The 22583-nt window shown below is 48.1% G+C and overlaps 1 protein-coding gene across 3 annotated transcripts in view; it reads right to left on the bottom strand.

Annotated features, from left to right (window-relative positions):
• Positions 1-22583, bottom strand: part of Sema4b (semaphorin 4B) — a 37570-nt gene that overhangs the window by 8152 nt on the left and 6835 nt on the right. For 2 of the 3 annotated variants that reach the window (XM_047541402.1, XM_047541403.1), the window contains 5 exons: positions 16481-16729; positions 2996-3159; positions 2776-2838; positions 991-1089; positions 141-252 (listed from right to left, as the gene is read on the bottom strand). In XM_047541402.1, coding sequence (XP_047397358.1) covers positions 141-252; positions 991-1089; positions 2776-2838; positions 2996-3159; positions 16481-16592 — 550 coding nt within the window. In that variant the 5' untranslated portion in view covers positions 16593-16729. Of the gene's footprint in view, positions 1-140; positions 253-990; positions 1090-2775; positions 2839-2995; positions 3160-16480; positions 16744-22583 lie in introns of those variants that run through there. The other variant, XM_047541404.1, reaches the window with a different exon arrangement.

Raw genomic sequence — 22583 nt, forward strand, 5'->3', positions numbered from 1 at the left:
TGTGCCCCTGGGAATCAGCATGGCACAAACCTACAGCTCAGGCCTGGGACCCACCTTGCTCAGAGCTGGCCCTCCAGTCCTGTGTACGTGCCTGCCTCCACATGAAGCCTTCATGAGCCCATCCTGACCCCAATACTCACCAACCACCAGGGCAGTGGACTTGAAATTGGGGTCAAAGGGACAACGGCCCTTGCCATCTTCCTGGAGGACATTCCCCGCCTCATCCTGTGCCAGAGTGAAGTTTTCCACATTCTGTAGGGGGGCAGACAGGTGGGTTCTGGAGCATGCCCAGGAATAAGGAATATGCTCAAGTGGAAAAGGAGAAAGGGCAGACAGAGAGGGCAACTGCAGGCAGGTGAGGTGGGTGGGAAAGAAGGGTTCAGGTGTCAAGGAGGTCATCCTTCTCACTCTGGCACCTGCCCTGTGTGTGAAATCATGCAGTGGGGCACTATCAGTCCCATTTAGCAGAGAGATGAGGCTTAGAAAATGATTTAAGTTGGGAAGAGATAGTGACATGATGCAAACCCCGTATTTTTTATTCCAAAGCTGGGGCTACAATCCATAATCTCAAATGCTGGCCTCGGCTAGTGTGGAGGACAGGAATGCAATGGTATGTGTGTGCTGAAGTGTGTGTGTGGTTTGGGGGCGTTGAGTAACAAAGTGATGCACAAGAGGATCAAACAAAATCAAGGGAGAGAAACTGGAGAAAACGACAGGGCAGCCAGTCAGGGCTGAACAGGATCTTTGTCCAAGGGTGACGGCATGTACCCTCCTTTCCCCTGCAGGAGATTCTAGCTATTGGGGCTGGGCTAGGTGCCAGGGTGGTGGGGCTCAAGGCTCTCAGAGTCCACTGCTACTTAGAAGCCTCCCCCTAGGCCCTATTCTTTACCAGGGGTGGGTGTTAAGAAAAGGTTTCCTGGAGCTAGAGGAGAGGCAGCTTCTCCTGTGGGGCTGGCACAGGATACCCTAGGGCTGAGGAGGGGCACTCACAATGTAGGTGCATAGAGGGCTGAAGGCTGCTGTACCACAGGTGAACAGGTGGCTGCTGTTGAGTGGCAGGAGGATCTTGATGTAGTTTTGACAGTCGCGCTAGAGAGGAGGAGGATGTCAGGTCCAGCCCAGCCGCCAGGGGGCACCAACGAGCCCTCCTCCACAGATCCAAGACCAGGCCTGGGGGCAGGGTCTCTACTCAGGGGATATGGAGGTGGGCATTCAAGTCTTGGTACAAATGAGAATCCAGAAGCTTCCAGCAGTAAAACAGACAGAAGACCACAGTATGTGCACCACAGGGGCACTGGGATTTAGCTAGTTTTGTCTGGCAAAGGCTCTTTCTGTCTGGTGGGTAAAGGGCACCCTGAAGAGGGGGAATCTCACACTTTTGGGCTGTCTGCCCCTCCAGAGGCTCAGTGAAAACCAAAAGCTCTCCCAACCAACTCTGTGGGCAAGACACAGCCCAGAGCATGACATGCTAAGTCCTGAAACCAGGTGCATGTCACTCCACAAGGTGTCTACTAGGCATCTCCAACCCAGTTCATCATTCCCAAAACTTGCTCCACCCTTATTAACTGCAATGCAATCTTTTCAGTGGCTGAGGGTCTAGCCATGAACTCTCAAATCCCACAATTTTTCATCAGGAAGTCCTGGTAGCTCCATCTTTGAAATACCTCTGGAATCTGCCATTTCTCACTCCCTTTATCGACACCACCCTGGAAAGAACCACCAACATCTCTTGCGCCTCACTGTGGCCCAACATCTCTGCCCTGTTGCATGGAGGCTAGTTTACTCTGAAGCTCAGAGTGGTTCCCCAGACATCAGGGGAGACCATGCCACTTCTCTGCTCAGTCCTCCATTTGTTCTCCAAATATTTCTCTCAGACTGAAATCCAAAATCGTTTCTTTTCCACATGTCTCATGATCATTGTCTTATCGCCTTCTGAATCTTTGCTCAGATGTCACTTTTTAAATTAAGCATAGCCTGACCACATTTAAAAAAATTTCCTGATCACCTTCTCAACTCTTTTCATTCTTTCTTTCTCTGGGGTGGGGGTAACTGGGATTGAATCTAGGAGTGCTTTACAACTGAGCTACATCCCCAGGCTTTTTATTTTTTGAGACAAGGCCTTGCTAAATTGCTGAGGCTAGACTCAAACTCATGATTTTCCTGTCTCAACCTCCTGAGACACTGGGATAACCAGCTTTCGCCACTGCTTGAACCTTTATCTTAACCCCAAGTCTGGTGCTCTTTTGCCTTTGCCTTGACTGCCACCTGCTGCGTTCAGGATGAAGCTGTTCTGGAAACAGTGGGGAGTCCTCCAGGAAAACCCTGGGTTGGATCAGACCCTACTAATGGTTTGACCAAAACCAAACCAGAATTTGTCTGACTAGCTGTCATCAGGGACCATGTGTAGAAGGACACAACTCCCACCCCACCTATGCTGGATGCTGATGTTTGTTTGTTTGGCACTTATTATGTACCAGGTGGTTTATACCTACTAGCTCATTAAATCCTCACAGTAAGCCCAGGGAGACAGGTATCATTACCACCATTTTACAGGTGAGTGCACTAAAGCTTGGCCAGGTGAATCTACTTGTCCAAGGTCGTAGAGATAATAAGTACAGGGCTGAGATTCAGACCCAGGTGCAGCCATCTCAGAAGCCTATACACTTTCTGACATACCTGGATATGTTTGCTCCCAACTCTGGCCTCTGCCCTGGACCCAGATCCATTACCCTCCAAACCTCCTTCAGCCCAGGTCCTCCCCAGATCCTGGCTCACCTTTGGGTCCTTGCCCTTGAAGCTGCACTGTTGCTTCCTCTCTGCATCTGCACTCCACAGCAGCTGGGGAATAAGAGGGCAAGGTAAGCATGCAAGAGATACGGAGGATTCACTGAGCCAATCTCCTTTCCCATCAGCATCGTCCTCAGACCCAGAAGGTCAAGCTTCCTGTTCATCCTCCCTCTGCCTGGCCTAGTAAGCCCTGGGCAACTTCTCTCACCTCCTGATACTTTCCGCCTGGCTGGAAACTGAGGCTGCTGTTGAGTGCAAAGAGGGCCTCCCGGGCACCAACGTACAGAGTCCTGCCATCCTTGCTCAGAAGAAGAGCTGTGTAGTTGGAGATGTTTTCACCTTCGAATTTGAGGATCGGCCGCTCTTCAGAGCCTAGAGATAAGATGGACATTATGTGGGGACTACCTTTTCCATGAGAAACCTCTTAGACCAACCTCCTGAATGGGCCAGTTTAATTGAAGGCAGGTTAGCAAGGTGCTGGGTGGCAAGGGGTTGGGAGCAGGAGGAACAGGTTTTTAAAAAATTATGTAAGAAACAAACAAAAAAATAATAATTATATAAGAAACAGGCTGGATGCAGTGGTACATGCCTATAATCCCAGGGACTTGGGAGGCTAAGGCAGGAGGATTGCAAATTTGAGGTCAGCCTCAGCACCAAGACCTTGTCTCAAAAAACAAAACAAAACAAACAAAAACAAACAAACAAACTGGGAATGTAGCTCAGTGTACAATGCCCCTGGGTTCCATTCCCTTGTACCAAAAAATAAAAAATAGGAAAGTTCTGGTACCCTTGATATAAATTTTAAGTATCATTCATTATTGCAAAATATGAATTAATAATACTAATTATCTACCACTAAGTGAAAATGAAGGTTGTAGAGTAGTACATATAGTCAGATTCTTTTATTTTATGGGAAAAATACAAACAGAAAAAAAAAGATTCTGGAAGGATGTAACAAAATGCTGAAAAGCAGGATTCCTGGTAGGGATTGCAGGTCATTTTCTTTCTTCTTTTTCACTTGTCACTTTGATTCTACAATAAGCAGGTTATACTTGTATAATGTGAAAAGATAGGAATTAGAAAGAAAGAAGAAAAAAGTAAATGCACCCACTGATTCACCAGGGTATTGTTTATGCTATGAGTACCTAATAGGTTTGGAGAGTAATTATTTGAAAAATTCTAAGCAACTGATAAGAACAGAAAAACAAGTAAAATGCAGCCTCCTGCACCCTCCAACCTCAAGCAAGTACTAACTAACCAGTGAATTATGACCACGCAAACACACACAGTCTCATGAAGCTGAGGAAGCAAAAAGGCCATGCCAACAGAGCAGTTATGAAAATGACTGCATGTGTGAGTTTGTATGTGAGTTTCTTTTACATACCCTCAGACTGGTTCCACAATGGGCAAGATACACAAAGAAAAGAAAGGAGTGAAATATAAACATTAAAATTAAGGGCAGAGGGGGAAAATATCTGAAGACTTAAACCAGAAAGGAAAGAAAGAGTCACAAAAACAGGCCATGGGCTGCACATTTAACATAGAGCCTTCTCCTGGTGGCCAAAGAGAAAAGGGAAATGAAGTTACTTTGTTTTCACTGTTCAAGAGGAAGAGTGCACATGAGCTTCTTCTAGAAAATTCAGTTTTTTGTCCCCTGGAAGCTAATGCTCAAGGGAGCACTCAGGTGGGGCTTCCAGTATACATGCTGAGACATGGCATGGACAGCATCTTGACAGGATGCTATCTTGACAGAATGATAGCAGGTCCAAGTGCACTTCTGGTGAGAGGAGGTGGTGACACAAGGAGACTAGTGTAGGAGTTTACAGGGAACGTGTGGGCTCTGCAGCTGGAAGTCTTGTCACACTCTGGAACCAGAGGGAGAATTCATGGGGAAAAGTCCTGCCTGGAGTCCAGGGCCCAAACTTTGCTACTGAAACCACAGAGAGCAGTTGTGGTCTGAAGAGAACCTCTCTCTCACTCTTTTTGTATGGGGATTGAACCCAGGGGTACTCTACCACTAAGCTACATTCCCAGTCTTTTTATGTTTTGAGACAGGGTCTCATAAAGTTACTGAGGCTGGCTTCAAATTTGCCTGCCTCAGCTTCCCAAATCGCTGGGATTACGGATATGTGCCACCATGCTCAGCTTAAAGAGGACCTTTCTTTTAACCAGTAAGAGCCTATATTTCAACCACAAAGTTCAGAATCACATCAGACTTTAGGACTTCTGCCTTTGAGTTCAGTCCCTCACCATTTCTACACAGTGGGAAGTCCCCAGCACTACCCAACTTCTCCTAGACCAGAAATTTCCCCAACATACTGGGATCCAATCACATTGCTTATATTTTATGCCACAAACAAATGAGCATGTTAGAACAAACATGCAGTCTCATCCTGTGCTCTGCCCTGGGAAGAACCATCACCCTAGGAGACCATCCCTGCTGTGTTAAACACATTACAGATGCTAACTCTGCATCCCCACAACTGTATGGGGCAGGTATAATTGTCATCACTAGTTTACACATGAAGTAATCAAACATCAAAGACCTTAAGCCAAAGGGATCCACAGCAGGAATCCATGGTCCACAAAATTTGGGAGCAACAAAATCCCAGGCCTATCCTTAGAAATTCTGATGCTTCTGGTCTAGGACAGGGCCTAAGAATGGACTATTTTACCAGCCCATAGGTGATTCTGAGAAGCATCAAGTGGGCCCTTCTGTATGGCAGGGTAGACATCAATCACTGAGTCATAGTTTCTTCATACAAACCTTAGGGATAATGAAAAGTGAAACTCACGAGATTCTCATGAAGTATCAGTGAGATCAAGGCAAATAGCTACAGTGCTGTCTTATCTTTCACAACCCTCCACAACATTTTCTGAAAGCAAGGACGGCCTCCAATCTGCCAATGCTTATCTGCCTGCACTGGAGGGGCATTTCCACCTGGGCGGATCCTGTAATTCTGAGCAGGAGGCCACCCTGGAACTTGTCCAAATACAGAAATGCCAAGAGCCAGAGATAAGCTGAAGTCCCAGGTGGCAGCTCAACCCCTTTCAGGCCTGGGAGGAGGGTGGCAAGCTGCCCAGGGTCTTGCAGATAGAGCACAGCCAGGCTGGACGGGAAGCTTGGCCATCAGTGGGTACCTGGGTCAGCCTTGTCCTCCAAATAATCCAGCTGCTCTAGAACCCCCTCATCTCCCCAGCCATCTTGGGAGTACACTGTACAAAATGGAAGAGGGACAGAAAGTGAAATGTGCCTTGAAGTAGGTAAGGGTCCCTTGGCTCCAAACATTCCTACTGGTTTTGCTTTCCAAGCTTGCCCACATCCCTCTGCCTGAGCCTCAGACTTGAAGTCATAATGTATTGATGACCTTGGCCCCTGAGACCACAGACTTGGCCAGGGCTGGTTGGTGGGTCTGGCTTCCCCACTGGGCATCTCAACAAGATAAAGGTTGAGAGTACAGGCCAGAATCAGAGACCTGGACTCACACCCAGCCTCTGGCACTTACTAGCTGTGGGCCACCAGGACAAGTCACTTAACTTCTTACAGCCTCACTTTCCTTATCTGTAAAATGGGGACAATCATAGCACTCTGCCTCATAGGGCTGTTATGAGAAGAAATGAGATTATGTATGTAAATAATAATATACATAATAACCCACATTTACTGAGAGCTTTACTCAAAACAACTTTGCACACGTTACCCTGTGCTGGCATGGTGTCTGGCACACGATCAACTCTCAGGTGGCTCAAAAACAAAATCCAAAGCCCTGCAGGAAAATCCAGCCAGGCGAGAGTGACCAGAGTCGGGCAGGGCCACTGGGAGAGTGGGGCCTCCCTCACCTGTGTGGTTAAAGCACTCAGTCTGGAAATTCTTTTTTGTTGTTGTTCTCTCACCAACCCTTTATTGACCTGTGTTTGGGTTTGTTTTCAACACATAAAAGCTGAAAGTCAAGTTTATATTCTTTTTATATAAAAGGTACACTGCATTCAAATAAACAATTAGGATATTAAAAAACTATTCTGGAGTGAGAAAACAGTTTCCCCTTTTAACACATTTGAATGAATACCCATTTTCTTATTTAATTTCTGAATAAACAGGAAAATCTGGGTAAGATGCTATCATTACCACTGTAAGTTACTCTTTTTTTGTTTTTTTTATTTGTTCTTTTTAGTTATACATGACAGCAGAATGCATTTCGATTCATAGTACACAAATGGAGTACAGCTTTTCATTTCCCTGGTTGTACAGCACATAGAGTCACACCATTTGTGCAGTCATACACGCATGGACAATTCTAACCGGCCTTAACTTGGTTACACGAGGGTCTCATGGCCCAAATCACTCAGAAACGGGGATGTGTGTTGCAGGTATGTGCTGTGTTTGTGAGCCAGTCTGTGCCTGACTGGTGTGAGTGGTGTTACTGTCTAAGCTCCCAAGTGCACGGGGTCACTTCCAGTGTAGATGTGACTGTAGATGCCTGTGTGAGGCTCTGTCTGTGTGCGTCTATGTGCACTGAACCGCAGGGCCTGTCCATGCTTGTGTGCTCACTCCTGGGTGCTCTTTGTGTAGAGGTGACTGGGCGGGTGTTTCTGTATCCTGCTCCCTGCAAGGGTTAGCAAATCTTGGGTCAGTCTTACTTTTATTTTGTTCTCTGTTGTGGCTCAAGTGCTCAAGAACACGTTTCACCTTGTCTCCTGGGCTGCGTGTGCTGCTCAGACACCCTCCAAATCCATCTACCAGCAGGCTGTCCACTATAAAGAAAGCTGGCCTGCCTGAGGCTGTGGCTGGTTTTCCCAGTCAGGATGAAACCCCATCTTCTGCCCTGGGCAGGCCCAAACCATGGCTTCTCCAAGACTAGTGCTCCTGGCTGGGCAGAACAACCTCTAAGAAGGCAGGATGGGGACTGGCCTGGGATTGCCCCAGCACCAACCTTCCTCAAGAGGGAACGCTGGGTTAGGCACATCAGGGTCACCTGTGGGCCCCACTCCCTACCCCAGGGGCATGGGCTCTCAGCAGGAAATGATGTGGGAACAACTCAGACCCCCTTCTAGAATCTCTCCCCTTCCCTGTGACTCAGCCGGAAGCTTGGAGTTCTCTGGGTTAAGACGGGAAAAGGGCTCAATACCATCCCCACCCTGGGCTGTTCCCACCCCAGCCTGCCAGTGAGCTGTGGCAGTGCCATGACTCAGAGCCCCACCCCACCTTTCTCTCCTCCATGGCTCCTGGCATCGCAGCAAGACGCTGACCTGGCCCTAATATCCTGTCCTCCACAGGCTCCAGCAGGATGAGGCCAGAAAACACCAGCTTCCCTATGGAGTCAGAGCAAGAAAGGGGCCTCCAGTGGGGGAGGCAACCAGAGGCTCCTCTGGCCCCAGAGAGAGGGGAATGAGCCAGGACAAGTCTCTTGAGAGTCCTGAGAGGATGTGTCCCAGGGGCATCATGCCAAGTCACTGGAACCTTGAGCCTACTTGTAACAGCAGGGGCACCACCCCTGAGACATCCATGCTGACTGGACTACAGTCAGTGCAAACTAGGGTATGGCAGGTTGACCTGGCCACACTTCCTCACTGCACACCACCCAGTGTGGGGCAGGAAGCAGTGGGCAGTCATCTCTTCCCCAGGCTGCATTGAGTGTGGAGTGGCAGGTCAACCTTTGTTGTTACCAGGCCAGGGCACAGTCCATGATCAGAGGGTCACTCCAAGAGTGTGTGTGTGGCAGGGTGGTTGTTACAGGTGTACTGTACCAGAAGTTCCCCATGGGCTGAAATAGTCAAAAGATTTGTGTTTCAGAATGGGCACACTCTGGACAGCCTGCTTCCCACTGCCAAGAATCCCCAGGCTGTGAAGCCTGTGCACAATTGCTCAGGCTGCTGCCACCACCTTAGGGCCCTGACCTCCACCTGAGCTCCAGGGCCCACTGGGACCATGGTCAGCTCCTCCAGTCCTCTGCTCAGGGGAAGGCCATTCCAATACCGAGTCTTCTGAGGCCTCTGTCCTAGGGTTCACCTTCCTCCTCAACTGCTTCTATTTTTTCTGAGGAAACTGGGGCCCTCATGCACAATCAACATCAATTCCCGCCCCACTCTCCTTAGAGACTTGAACTCTCAGAAAGTCGTTTTCTCCTTCAATGTCCATTCTAGAGATGTTTATAACTCTCCCTACCCCTTAGGCAAACTCCAAAGAAAACAGCAGCCATGCTGTCTCCATTCTTCACCTCCTGCTCACTCCACCAGAGAATTAGGCCTTAAGCAGCCCCACATTCAATGGGTCAGCACTCCAAGGGCCAAGGGATTGCCTGTGGACTACTATACCCCCTGTCCTTCAGGTATGCCAGGTGTGCAAGCTCCAACAGTCTCAAGGATCATTTCCTATCTCTTTCCACTCCTTCTGGGCCTCTATCCCTCAAAGCACTATCGTATTCTAGCACCTTATGTGGAGTAAGGGCCATAATCCTCCCAAGGTGGTTCTTGGGTAGGATTTGTCGTTTCCATTCTTCAGGTGAGAGTCACCGAGTGGAAAAGTGGTGGGGCTTGGATTTGAACCTGAGCTGCATGGCTCTGGAGTATGTGTTACTAATCTACCCTGCAGCTTCTCAAGGCTCTAATCTCAGATGTTCTTGTTCTCTGGGGTCTGCTCTTGGCCCTGCTCTTCTCACTCTGGGAAAGTCCCTGAGTCAACATGCATACCCATCACTTCAATAATGTGGATGCTAGCTGGCTCTGTGTGGCCCCACTGCCTTGGGCATCACATGTTCCTCCTCCTTCTCCCTTACTTACACACATTCAATCAATCATTAAATTAAATTAAATCAACAAATTAGGTCCTGCTAATTTATTCTCTATTTTCCAGATCCACTTCCCTCACTTCTCCACTACCCAGCCCAGGACTAGTCACCATCTGCTCTCACACAGGCCACTGCAGCAAGGGCCCCCCTATGCTGCAACAGAAGGGCTCTCTGGGAACTGTCACTGTCCTGATTAAAACCTCTAATGGTAGCCGCGTGTGGTGGTACATGCCTATAATCCCAGCAGCTCGGGAGCTGAGATGGGAGGATCTCAAGTGCAAAGCCAGTCTCAGCAAAAAGCAAGGTGCCAAGCAACTGAGTGAGACCCTGTCTCTAAATAAAATACAAAATAGAGCTGGGTATGTGGCTCTGTGGTTGAGTGCCCCTAAGTTCAATCCTGGGTCCCCCCCTCCCCTGCCAAAGGAAAAGAAAAAAGAAAAAAACAAAAAAACTCCAATGGTGCCCCATCATCCAAGCTCCTAACCCACCACCTCCCTCCTGTTTCAATTGAGCGACACAGAACTGCAACTCAAGGACCCATTTCTCATCTCTAGTCTCCGCTCAGGCAGTTCCCTCTGCCCAAAAGGTCCTCCATTCCCTTGGACTAACTTACATTCATCCTTTGAGACCCAGCTTGATTTCACCTCCTCCAGGAGACCCTCCTGAGCCTCTAGCTGGGCTGAGGCCCTTCTTTGTGTGCCCATCATTTTCTGTCCACACTTCTCACAGTGTACTGGTGGCTTTGTTTGATGATTATGACAAGTTTTCTGTATCTGTCTCTTCCACCAAGCTAACAGTCAGTACCTTGAGGATCAAGACCACATCTTGGTCATGTTTTTATTCCGTATTTGTATGTGGTTCTGTGAGTTCCAAGGAGTTTTACCATAAATGTTTGTTGATTGAATGAATGAGTTAGTGACAGCGTCCTCCAATTTGGGGTGCTTTGGCCCAGGGAGGGTCCCCAGATTCAAAGGAGCAGCATGGAGGTCCTGAACTTCACAAGGCTCACAAGAGTGTGTCTGAGAAACAATTATCTCCACCCTGTCCCCTCCTTGGAGCACTGCATGTTCAGCTCTCCGATCCCAGGGTCCATGGATAGAAGCCAAACAGCTGAAAGTACTGCAGGGAGACAGGATACAAGCCACAAGGACCAGAAAGGGCACTAAGTAGGAAGTCACAAGAACCACATGTGAAGTCTGACTTCATCACTGACCAGTTGTGCAACCCTGGACAAACCACCTGCCTGTTGAGAGATTATGGGATTGCAATGAAAGGTAACAACCTGGCACACGTGGCACACCAGGCTCTGCAAAGATCAGGGGCACCAGCAATCAGGACATCTGCTGCTCCTCCGACTTCCTCCCTTCCTCCAGTCCTTGCTCTATACCTTTTTCACAGATGATATAGGTAACATGCTTTCCCTGGGCAAATATCCAGCATCCTGGTCACCTCCACCTCTGATGCTTGCTCTCTCCAGCAGAGAAGAGAGGTGCAGTCACCTGGAGGAAGGAGTGCCCTCAGAAGCAGTGCCTCCTCCATAGCCCTGGATGCTTACTGCTATATGGAAAGGGGGTACAGACTTGCCAGGTCTTCTGAAAAGTTGGAAATTTGAATTTTTATATAAAATTTCCTTAGTTCTGAATATCAGCCAGTATTAAAAATTTTCTGTTACCTGGAGGCCAAAGAAAATACATCTCCAGGTTGACTCTGGCTCACCACCCTCTAATTTGCAAACCTCTGAGACATCTGCTCCCTGTCTCCCATGCACTGCATTCCTGGCGAAGTCTGCTGGGCTCTGCCACATTTCCAAATGTGGCCATGCCCTCGGGGGCCTCAGCTGGCTCCCTTGTCCTGTCCAGGAGTGGTCTCAATAGGTTTCTTTACAAGATGGAATCACACAGTTTATTGATGACCCAAGAGTTGAGCTGGGTCATTTTGCTGCTTTTGTCCAACTCACAGGTGAAGCAAGAAGCAGTTGTTCTAAAGGAGGTTCCTGAGTTAGAGGACTGTGGTCCACGCTTGGTCCCTTGTATTTCTAGCTGCACAACCCTGACAATATTAGTTGGGTGTCTCTAAGCTTGTGTTCCTCTTTTGCACAAGATAAAACAACACATCTCCACACCTACAAGCACACCTGGAACAGTGGGTGCTCCACAATGGCAGTTTTCCTTCCTCTCCTGGAGGAAGTGCCTCTCCTGAAGGATGGGCAACAAGAGACCAAAAATGGGGAGGGATGTTGGTTGATTTAGATCCTCTTAAAGAGTATGGTGGAACGAGAGTTTCTGTCTCCCACTTACATCCCCACTGAAAGCCCCTCACTGCAGGCCCCACCTCTCTGGAGCCTGCTACACTAGAAGATGGGTTTCCAGACAAACCCTCAAAAGCAAAGCACAGAGGTCCCATGGAGATAGGTCAGATCACAGGCTTGGGTGGTAGAACTATGCCCTGGACAAAATCCTTCCCTCTGTGATTCTCAGCTATCTTACCTATAAGATAAGACCATGAAAGCCTGGTGCCCACAGTAGCTCTATCCCTGTCACCTCGCCTTTTACATTCGTCTAAGCTCCAAATGCTAGAATACCAGCTGTACCACCTAAAGGTCAAAGGACGGGCTCCTGCCATGTTGGGGTTGGAGCACAAGTGGTTACGAAAGAGTGGTGGCTAAAGAGTGACCAGGGAGACCCTCATAGGGCTAGAAGTGGAAGAAAGGCTTTTGGCCTTAAGAATGGCAGTAGGCACTGGGGTAGTGGTGTACACCTGTAATCTCAGCAGTTTGGGAGGCTCAGGCCTCCCAAAGGATTGCAAGTTCAAAGCCAACCTCAGCAACTTGGTGAAGCCCAAAGTAACTCAGTGTCTCATAATAAAAAATAAAAAGGACTGGAGATGTTGCTCAGTGATAAAGTGCCCCTGGGTTTAATTCCCAGTACTGCCCCCTCAAAAAGAAATCAAAGTTCCCCTTTGCCCCAAGAGTCTCATCTGCTTGGGGTTGGATATTCTCTCCCTCCCTGTCCCTCTCCAGTTCTGATCTTCCCTATCCCCTGCATAACTCACATTCAACTGCTGTAGAAAGGCCTGTGTACCAGCCCAGGAAAACTCTAAGCTCGCACAGTCACTCAAAGGAGGACTTTGAAAAGGCCAAACCTGGAGCACTTGAAAAAGGGGCTAATTAAGCTATGTGACTCTACTGTGCAGGAGCAGTACTGGCAGCCTTGGCACCTAGCAGAGGGCTGTATAGAGCCAGCACTCACACAGTGTCCACCAACTTGGTGCAAAAAGACTCACATAGCAAGGTTGGAGGGACTTTCTAGCACAGCAGAGCAGAAGCTGCTGTCTTTTACGGGGGACACACGCAGCACGTGCCAGGCATCATGCCAGACACTTTACATGCATTATTTCATGTAATCCTCTCAGAAGCCTGGGTGATGGGTCCAGCTATTATTCTTATCTTACCAACATGAGAACAGTCTTGGAGAAGGCTGAGAGTTTGCCCTGGGATGTGTAGTTAGTGAGGGTGGTTTGAGTTAATTTTCCCAATCAGGTTTTGTTTTTTTTGTTCATTTGTTTTGTGGTGCTGGGGATTGAACCCAGGGCCTTGTGCTTGTGAAGCAAGCACGCTACCAACTGAACTATATTCCCAGCCCCCAACCAGGTTCTTAGCATTCAGTTACAACCCTTCCATTTGGCCCTAGAGAACCACGAAAAGGCCAGCAGATGGGACAGAGCTTAAGACAAAGACTCATTCCAAGCTGAGGCCACATCAAGGAGGGTGGGAGAAGACTAAACAAGCAATGAGCCTCATGAGCCCCTCAAGGCACCCCTCACTTTGGGTGTCTGCTCCAGGATCAGAGGACAAGCAGCTAATTCGTGCAAAGGTCTCTAGCTCTTTCTGCTCACAGGCTCTTTCTTGACTGTGGTTTGCAGGCCTATAGACTTATTTTCAATCTGGTTCAGACATGCTGTGCCCAGAGCTTTCCAGTGATGTACTTCTTGGGCAGGGGGACATTAACAACTCCCTTAAATTGCCCAAATAAGGGGAATCCATAGGACTCTGGTGAAAAAGGAAGCAGGTCTGTTTTGTTTCTTCTCACTTGGTCAGGCTGGGAGGCACTGGACCCTGCAGTCAACATCACTCCTACCCCTGACAATGCTCTGGTTCTAGAACTTTAAAAGGCAATTTTTCAGTGCAAAAGAACTCAAATTCCACACTCTTCACTCAAATATTTCTTTCACAGAGACTTCCAGCTGACCCTGTTCCCCACTGCCTGTTCCCAGTCTTCCTCCTCCTACTGGACACTGGGTGAGGTCATAAATGCCCTCACCACCTAAAGGCCCCAAGAATGTGCTGTTCATCAACACTAATGGTGGGGGTTTTCCAGGAACAACCCTAGATGCAGAGCAACTAGATGCCCCACTTCAATGGATTTGTTTTAAGCTGTGGACATAGCCCACTGTCCTTGCTATCCTGATCCTTGGGAGGTTTGGGTGGGAATTCAGTAGGGGAAGGTAGGTGGCATGAAGAAGGGGTGTGGTCTTCAGTTCCACGCTTCTCATTCTGAGAGGCATGTGAAGGAAGGACCCACAGGCCCTGGGCCAAGCATCCCTTGGTCACCATAGGCCTGCCCAAGATGGGCAGGCTGCCAGGAACATCTAATGAGCCCCCAGGGATGAGGCAGGAAACTGCCTCAAGCCACACTCAGAGGGTGAGCCTGTTCAGTCACTAGAGCATTCCCCTTTGGGACTCCCAGATAGTCAAAGGATCTGTGTGTAGATAGGAGGTAGAGGTGGGTATCAAGGGCTGGGCAGAAGGTCAGGGAGGGGAGGTATCCCAGATGTGGTAGTTCAGTCAGGTGTGAAAATGTGCTCCATAGTTCAGGTGGCGGGAATATTGCTGAACTATTCCAGGGCTTTGGTAGAACCAGAAAAGGGATCCCATCTGTGAAGACCTGGCCCCAAAAGCACAGTAGAAGGGGTCTTTTTCTTTAGGACTTCCAGTCTGGTGAATACTATGGACTGCATTTCAGGCCCTGGGAACCCCTCAGTTAGACACCCTTGTAAAAATCTGTGATAGTCCTGCCGGATAAACTAATGTGACCTGTACAGGGATGGGTGATGGTGTGTGACAGAAGTCCCTACTACAGCCTAAGAATAGTCACGAAATTGCAGAAATGAGCCAGGTGCTAGAGCTGTGCAGTTAATAACTAAGAGTTCTAGATGTTTTCAGGAAGCAGGTCCTCCTATTTCCCCCTCACGGTTCCCCAATCCTGCCTTCAAGTCACCCTGGGAGAGGTCCCATCCAGTTCCTGAGTTGGACACAACACCTACTGTGTCTGTCATGACCCTGTGAGCCAGTCCAGTTTCCCCTAGGTGTAAGTGAGTCCATCAGAGCATTGATCCCCATTCACCTCACCTTCTCCCAAAGTTGAGAGGGTCTGAAGGTCAAAAGAGTCCTGGTTACAGCAGAAGTAGCAAGGCAGTCATCCTGGATCCTGGGGCTGAACACACCTGTTTATCCTCACTTCACAAGCTGGAGCACCCAAGGGACTACAGTCACCCCAGCACCATCCCCTCCTTAGGTAAAACCACCCGAGCTCTGTGCAGAATGCGCAGGAATGGTCTGAGGTTACTGCATAGCATGAATGATGCTAACACCTACTGAGCAGTTTTTGTACCAAGTTCTATGATTTCATACTCATAACCTTGAGCTAGGTGCTATTATTATCCCCATTTTACAGATGAGGAAAATACGGTCCACAGAAGGAACTTGCTCCAGGTCACATGGGTGCTAAGTGGCTGAGGCAGGATCTGAACCCAGGATGTCTGCTTCAGACAGAGGTTAACATAGGGCTACTCAAGTCACTGGAGCCCTGCCTTAATTTAAGTGCTGATTCTACTCTTTCCTTTTGTAAATAGGATGTTTTTAGGGGTGGGGATGCTGTGAGAAGGAACCTGGAATTGTTTCAGTCTGTAACCTCTAATTTGCTTTTTCTAATTTGTACAACGTGACAACCAGCAAGTTAAAGGGCTTGGAGAAACATCTGTTGGGCACCTATAAGCCTTGTGCCCACATACTGTACCTAGTTTTATCAAATTCACAAAATAGCTCTGCAAAGTACCCATGCCTGAGTCCTCTTTGCAAATAAAGAAACAGGGGAGCAGAAGGTCCTTACTGGGCTGGGGACTCAGGTCCCTCTGATTCCACAGCCTGAGGGCCCAAGAAGAGCTGAGAGTAAAAACAGGCAAGAGCAGAAGACTGGGAAGGGAGGCGGCCAGAGGCAGATGTAAGCACCAGGAGAGGAATGTGGCCCAAAAGGATGGCATTCCAGGTCACACTCTAAGCAGGGTTCGCTCCCAGGGCCTGGAGCGATGGTGGGCCAGGGGTTCCCTCCTTGTCGGTCAGTCAGGGATGGAGGGGTGGGGAGGAAAGATCGGAAGCCCGCCAGCCATCGTTTCTGACCCTGCTGTGACTTGCTGGGAATACCAGAACCCCAGTGTTTACAGCACAGCAAGCACCAGACCCTCGCCACCCAGAGCCACGCTCAGGGGGCGGCACCGCGGCCAGTTCTGGCCAGCATCAAAGACAAGTAGATAGGCAGGCTGGCCGCTGAGTGGCAAGCACCGGGGGGCCCCCAGTCACAGCCGAGACTGCATCACGCTAGGGGATGAACGGCGACGGAGAGAGTAAACCCCCCCTCCAAGCCCAGAAAGAAAACGGAAAAAAGAGGCCCTCGGCCTCATAGCTCCCCTCTCCTCTCCCTCCCTCCCCTCAGCACTTTTAAAAGAGCTATCATAACAGACCCCAAGCCCTCGACAGGTCCCCTCCTCCCTCCTTTGTCACGGTCACCTCCGCACGAGGCACTACTCCAGTAGCCCTCTCCTCCGTGCACCCCGCGGGTCGTAGCGGCACTCACCTAGTGGCAGGCTGATCCGGGGGCTGAGAGCCCGCGTCGGAGGCGGTGGCAACAGGAGCAGCGAGAGAAGCAGTAGCGACAGCAGGGTGGCTGGCCGGCTCGCCCGGCCCATCGCGGCGCGTCGACCTCGGACCAAGGCGAGAGACGGCGTCCTGGAGCTCAGGCTCAGGTTGCTAACTGGAGTCGCAGGCTGCAGCCCCGCCCCGCAGTCCAGCCCCCGAGTCACTCCTCCGACCTCCCCTCGCAGACCTGTGGGGGACTGCGATGGGGGAACGAGTCACGTGGTTAGCGGCGACGCTGGCAGACACTGACCCCGCGATCCTCCAGCCGATCGCACGTCCCGCCACTGGCGCTCCCCAGCAAGCCCCGCTCGGAGGGAGAGGGAGGGAGAGTAGGGCAAGGAGGAAGTTGGGCGGTTAGTCCTGCCTCTCTGGGCTCCGCTCCTTGCCCAACCCTCCCTTTCCCTCTTCCTTCTTCCTGGGCGCTGGAAGCACTAGGGACGTAGGCTTGGTGCACTTGGAGGGGCCAAGCCTCGAGTTGGAGCGCTGGAACGCGGACAAGAACTGACCCCTAGGTCCCCGCCCTACCTCTCAGACCTTCCCCGCCGCGGGGCCGAGCCCCCTTACGGCTCCTCTGCGACCCTTTGTTGAGAATTGTGTGCCTCGGGAAGGTCAGACCTTGGTCTCTTTCCTTTATGTGCGGCTCCTCCTAACCCTGGTTCCTGGCATCCACTGGTCTGTGAGCAAATGAACTCAGCTAAGCTCGTGCAGACACCGGGGATGGTTGCTTGCGAATGTAATTTCCGCACGGGTCAATCCACTGCAGGTCTTGGCTGGGCGTTCACTACAGGCTCAGCACTTAAGTCTAGGTACCCTGCAGGGGTTTGCCCATGCTTAAAATTCTGTGCACGCGAAGCCCAGCGTGGGGCGGGGGGGAGGGAGAGGGCGCGGGCGGCAAAATTAGCTTAAGTGGGATAAGAGAATTTAATGCACTGCACTGCTAAGGAAATGAGATCTTCTCCACAAATGCTCGTGCACTGGCAGAGGAAAAGACCCACTAAGGCTGAAATGGAATCCCAGAGGTAGCCACCCACAATCCTCCTGACTCCCAATATCCCCATGGGTGGAGTTCAGCAATGTTGAGACCAGGGGTTTTCAGTAGTAGACTGAATCCCTTACTGAATTCTGAAATCGATTTAGTGAAAAACCAACCTAGAAATCTCAAGAGTTCATTGATCACAGAAGATAAGTTTTGGGAAACCTGTTTCAGGTTTTCCTAAGTGTGCACAGGATTACAGTAAAATGTAATTCCTTCTTTAACTACAATTAAAAGGAGTTTGAAAACCTCTGCTATTCAGTTCCATGGCCCTGGAAACCATGTCTCCTGGAATTTGCTGCAGTTGGAGGACAACTCTTTTTCACCCCTAGCCAAAACAATATCCTCTGAGCCACAACCTTTTGCCCTGCCTCCCTGCTGCCACATCCTCTCCCACAGCAGGTAAAGAGTGAGCACAGCACTCCAAATGGTCCAAAGTTTCCTTTCTTGAAGCCAAATTTATTCATGTTACATGATTTCTGCACATCCACCATTCTGACATCCTTGTGTGCACATGGTGCAGATGAGGCAGACTAGGGGCTCCCAGCACTGGCTACTGAATTCCACGGGTGCTGGCCCTGTGGCATTTGCCTGTCGTCCTAGTGACTGGGGAGTCTAAGACAGGAGGATCAAAAGTTCAAAGCCAGTTTCAGCAACTTATAAAGGCCCTAAACACTTTAGCGAGACACTGGTGCAAAATAAAAATAAAAAGATCTGGGGATGTGGTTTAGGGTCCTGCATTCAATTAAAAAAAAAAAAAAAAAAAAAGCAGCAACTTAGAAGGCTGAGGCAGGAGGATCCTGAGTTCAAAGCCAGCTTCAGCAACTTATCAAGGCCCTAAACAACTCAGCAAGACCCTGTGTCTAGGGAAAAAAAAAAAAAAAAAAAAGACTGGTCGGAAAAAGAAAAAAAGAAAGAAAAGAGCCAGGCACAGACTCATAACTATATAATCCCTGGATCCTGAGGCAGGAGGATCGCAAATTCAAGGTCTCAGCAATTTAGTAAGACCCTGTCTCAAAATAAAAATTAAAAGGTCTGGGGATAGAGCTCAATGGTAAAGTGCCCCTGGGTTTGATACCTATTATCAAAGAAAATCAGGTCATCCCTCTTCTCTGCTCAATGGTCAGTGGTTCCCATCTCAGAATAAATATCAAAGGGCAGGAATTTTGTTTGGTTGATTTGTTAACTTATCCTAAGCATTTAGAACAGTGCTGACATATGGTGGCAACCTGAATAAATATTGTTTGAATGAATGAACGAGTGTAATCTAAGAGTCACAAAATACTGCTGGCTCATTTTAACTTACAACAAGAGCATTTCTTTTCTTTTTTCTTTTTTTTTTTTTGTACTAGGGATTGAATAGAGAGGGTCCTTACCCACTGAGCCACATCCCCCCCCCCCCTTTTTTTCTTTTTGAGACAGGGTTTCGCCAAGTTGCTGAGACTGGCTTTGAATAGCGATCCTCCTGCCTCAGCCTCCTGAGTTGCTGGGATTGCAGGCATGCGCCACCACTCCCACCTATAGAACTAGTTTTTATACCACTCAGATCCAATAAAGACTTTCCCCAAATCTGAAATTAGGCAATTAGCTTTTTCAATTCAACATAGGACTTATTATCTCTCTTAAATGTATTGATTCTGGCCCAGGTTTCATCCTCCTGAAGTCATTTTGAATATTGATTCTTCCATTATACATTTGGTTTCCCCTCCCACTTTGAGTGATCTGGAAATTTAGTTAAGCATTCCTTATGCCTTTATACAAGTCATTGATAAAAATAATGGATGAGCAGATCTAGCTCCCAGGTCTTGGCTTCTACATACCACTTTCCAATAAAAGGGATAAGGAGGGGCTGGGGAGATAGCTCAGCTGGTAGAGTGCTTGCCTCGCAAGCACAAGGCCCTGAGTTCGATCCCCAGTACTGAAAAAAAAAAAAAAAAAAAAAAAAAACTAAAAAGGAATAAGGACTCCTTGGAGAATGAAAGAAAAAGTATGAGGTAAACACAGGATAGTCTGTTGGGCCAGAAAGCAAAGAGTGATCGAAGACTTATGGGTTCATGTCAAAAGAAACTAGGAGGTGCCTTTTCCTTTTTCTAAGCAAATTTTTTTTTTTTTTTTTTTGCAGGGAAGGGTCTTAGGAGTCAGCTTGATGACCACTTGTTGCATTGAATAGCATAATGGCTTCTAATGCATCAAATTCAAATATAATCCATTAGTTCACAATGAAACTCAGAGACAGAGAAGGAGAAGGGGTGGAAAGGAAGATTTTATTTACAGAAAAATGCTGACTAATAAATGTAGAAGAAATGATGGAATTGAAAAATGTAGATTCAAACAAGAATTTTCAATGGACGTGAAAAAATTAGTGGCAGATTATTAGGAAAGTATGTATTAGCAAGGTGTCAAAGTCTGTCCCACAAATGTCTCTAAGAGAGAAATCTGGTGGCCTAGTGGTCACCATCTTTTTTTTTTTTTTTTGCAGTACCGGGGATTAAACCCAGGGCCTTGTGCTCACAAGGCAAGCACTCTACCAACTGAGCTTTATCCCCAGACCCTCTGGTGGCCACCATCTTAACCAGTAGCATCATCAGTTATAGGACTATGTGACACAATTTACCTCCTGATTTGATGCAATCAGAAGTATTCAACATTAATCTTGTGGCATTCTTGCCAAAAGTGTTTAAAGCAGATCTAATAACAAGGACATTACCAAACACATCCAGCATGTGGAACATTCTACAAAACAACTAGTCTAAACTCTTCCAAAAGATCAATCTAGTAAAAGCCAAAAAAGGGGACTGTTTAAGGTTCAGAGACTAAAAAGGCATAATAATCAAATGTAATAAATGAACTTGATTGGATCTTGGTGTGGGGGGGTACCATGGAGCAATTGGGAAAATTTTAATATCGATGATGTAAGATGATATTAATTGGATTATTTTTTCTTTTTTGGTATTGGGCATTGAACCCAGGAATGCTTTACCACTGAGCTACATCCCAGCCCTTTTTATTTTTTATTTTGAGACAAGATCTCACAATGTTGCTGAGGTTGACCTCAAACTTGTGCCTTAGCCTCACAAATCACTGGGATGTGTGCTACCATGCCCAGTTGATATTTATTGACTTTGTTCCTTTTCCTCTTTTTTCTTTTTTTTTGTATGGGGACTGAAACTAGGGGTGCTGTAGCACTGAGCTACATCCCCAGTTCTTTTTTTTTTTTTTTTTTTTTTTTTGCGGTGCTGGGGATTGAACCCAGGGCCTTGTGCTTGCGAGGCGAGCACTCTACCAACTGAGCTATCTCCCCAGCCCCCAGCCCCAGTTCTTTTCTTAAAAAATTTTTTTGAGATAGAGTCTTACTAAGTTGCCCTGAACTTGCAATACTTCTGCCTCAGCCTCCCAAGTAACTGTGATTACAGGCATGCTCAATATATTTCATTTTCTTAGGTATGATAATGATATTTCTTATGTATGATGAAGTCCTTGTTTTTTGGAAATGTCTACCAAAGTTTTTGGAGGTGAAGTGTCAAGATATCTACAACTTACTTTCAAATGATTCAGCAGAAACAAATTGTGTGTGTGTGTGTGTGTGCGTGTGTGAGTGCATGCGTGTGTTAGGAAGGAAGAACAAGAACATGACTGTGGTAAAACTTTAACAGTTTGTCAATAAAGATAGAGTTATGGGTATATTTGTGCTGATCCTTTAGTTCTTCATTTGGGAAAAATAAGTAAGACAACTGAAAACAGCCCAGTGGCAATGTCACGAGATCCCCATTAGGGTTAAAATAGACCAACAGCCCTTGTAGGTTGAGCAGTTATCTATGTGCCCTCCAAACTCCACTGTTCAGCCCACATTTCTCCATATTACCCACAAGAATGTTATGGGAAAACCCTGCAAGAAATCTTGTCAAAACGAAAGTACTGGTTACAGTATTTCCTTTTGTTTTCTGCTTACTGCCCTTACCTAGAGCAGCACTTGATCTGTGGCCACCTGCTCAATTAGAATTTGTTGAGAACCTGAATCTCCACATCAGATAGTTCCTAAAGTGGCAGCGAGATTGGTCTGCCTTGTGTCTTGGCAACACAGGGCTTGTCTGATGGCTATACTCATCCTTAGGGAGAGGAGGCAGGGGCTGCTGCAGCCTCACTTGGTGGTTAATTATATCCTGCTCATGGCTGCTCAAATGCTTCAAAAGTATGTCTTGTGCCAACTGGGCAGCAAGCCCTCGAGGGCAGTGACAGGTCTTCTGTCTTCCAAACCCCCACTGCCTATCATGGCACTCTAGTACAAGCTCCAAAGGGCTGACAACATGAGAGTCCCAACTGCTGGCCTGCGGAACAGCCCTCCAATCCATGTCCCCAGCATGGCAGCCTCAGTCCTTGTGGGCTCCACCATCTTCTGTGAGTGTGCTAATGTGTTCGCCCCAGACTAGAAGAAACAGAAGGGCAACTGACAGAGAAAAATCTCCTTTGAACGGACTTCCTGTGGGCTGAAGAGTGGTTCCCAAGCCAATGACATGTCTCTTCTTTCCCTCTGCACTCTTGGATGTAGGCAAGTCTTTCTTGCCAGAACTGTCAGTGTTTATAAAGAGCTCAGGGGGCAGCTTGGAAAGGGAGTACAGAGCGGGGGGTGGGGTGGGGGGCAGAAAAGCAACACTTCCTCTGTGCCCCCAGCCAGCAAGATGAAGTCATCATCAAATCTGCCCCTCCATCTCCATCTCCACCTCCATTCACAGGACTTTGCTCTTCCTCCCATTCTGACTCTCCTGCGTTTTCCATCTGAGGTTCTCTCTCATGCACACATGTAAGAAGGACAAAGTCACAAGAATGAGAAGTGAAATGGAGCATGTATGCCTGTAATCCCTCAGGAGACTAAGGAGGCTCAGGAGGCTGAGGCACGAGGATTGCAAATTCAAAGCCCGCCTCAGCAACTTAGCAATGCCCTAAGCAAAGCAGCAAGACCCTGTCTCTAGATAAAACATAAAAAAGGGCTAGGGATGTGGTTTAGTGGTTA

This window comes from Sciurus carolinensis, chromosome 2 (genome assembly GCF_902686445.1).
Source record: "Sciurus carolinensis chromosome 2, mSciCar1.2, whole genome shotgun sequence".
In the NCBI taxonomy this organism is placed as follows: Eukaryota; Metazoa; Chordata; class Mammalia; order Rodentia; family Sciuridae; genus Sciurus; species Sciurus carolinensis.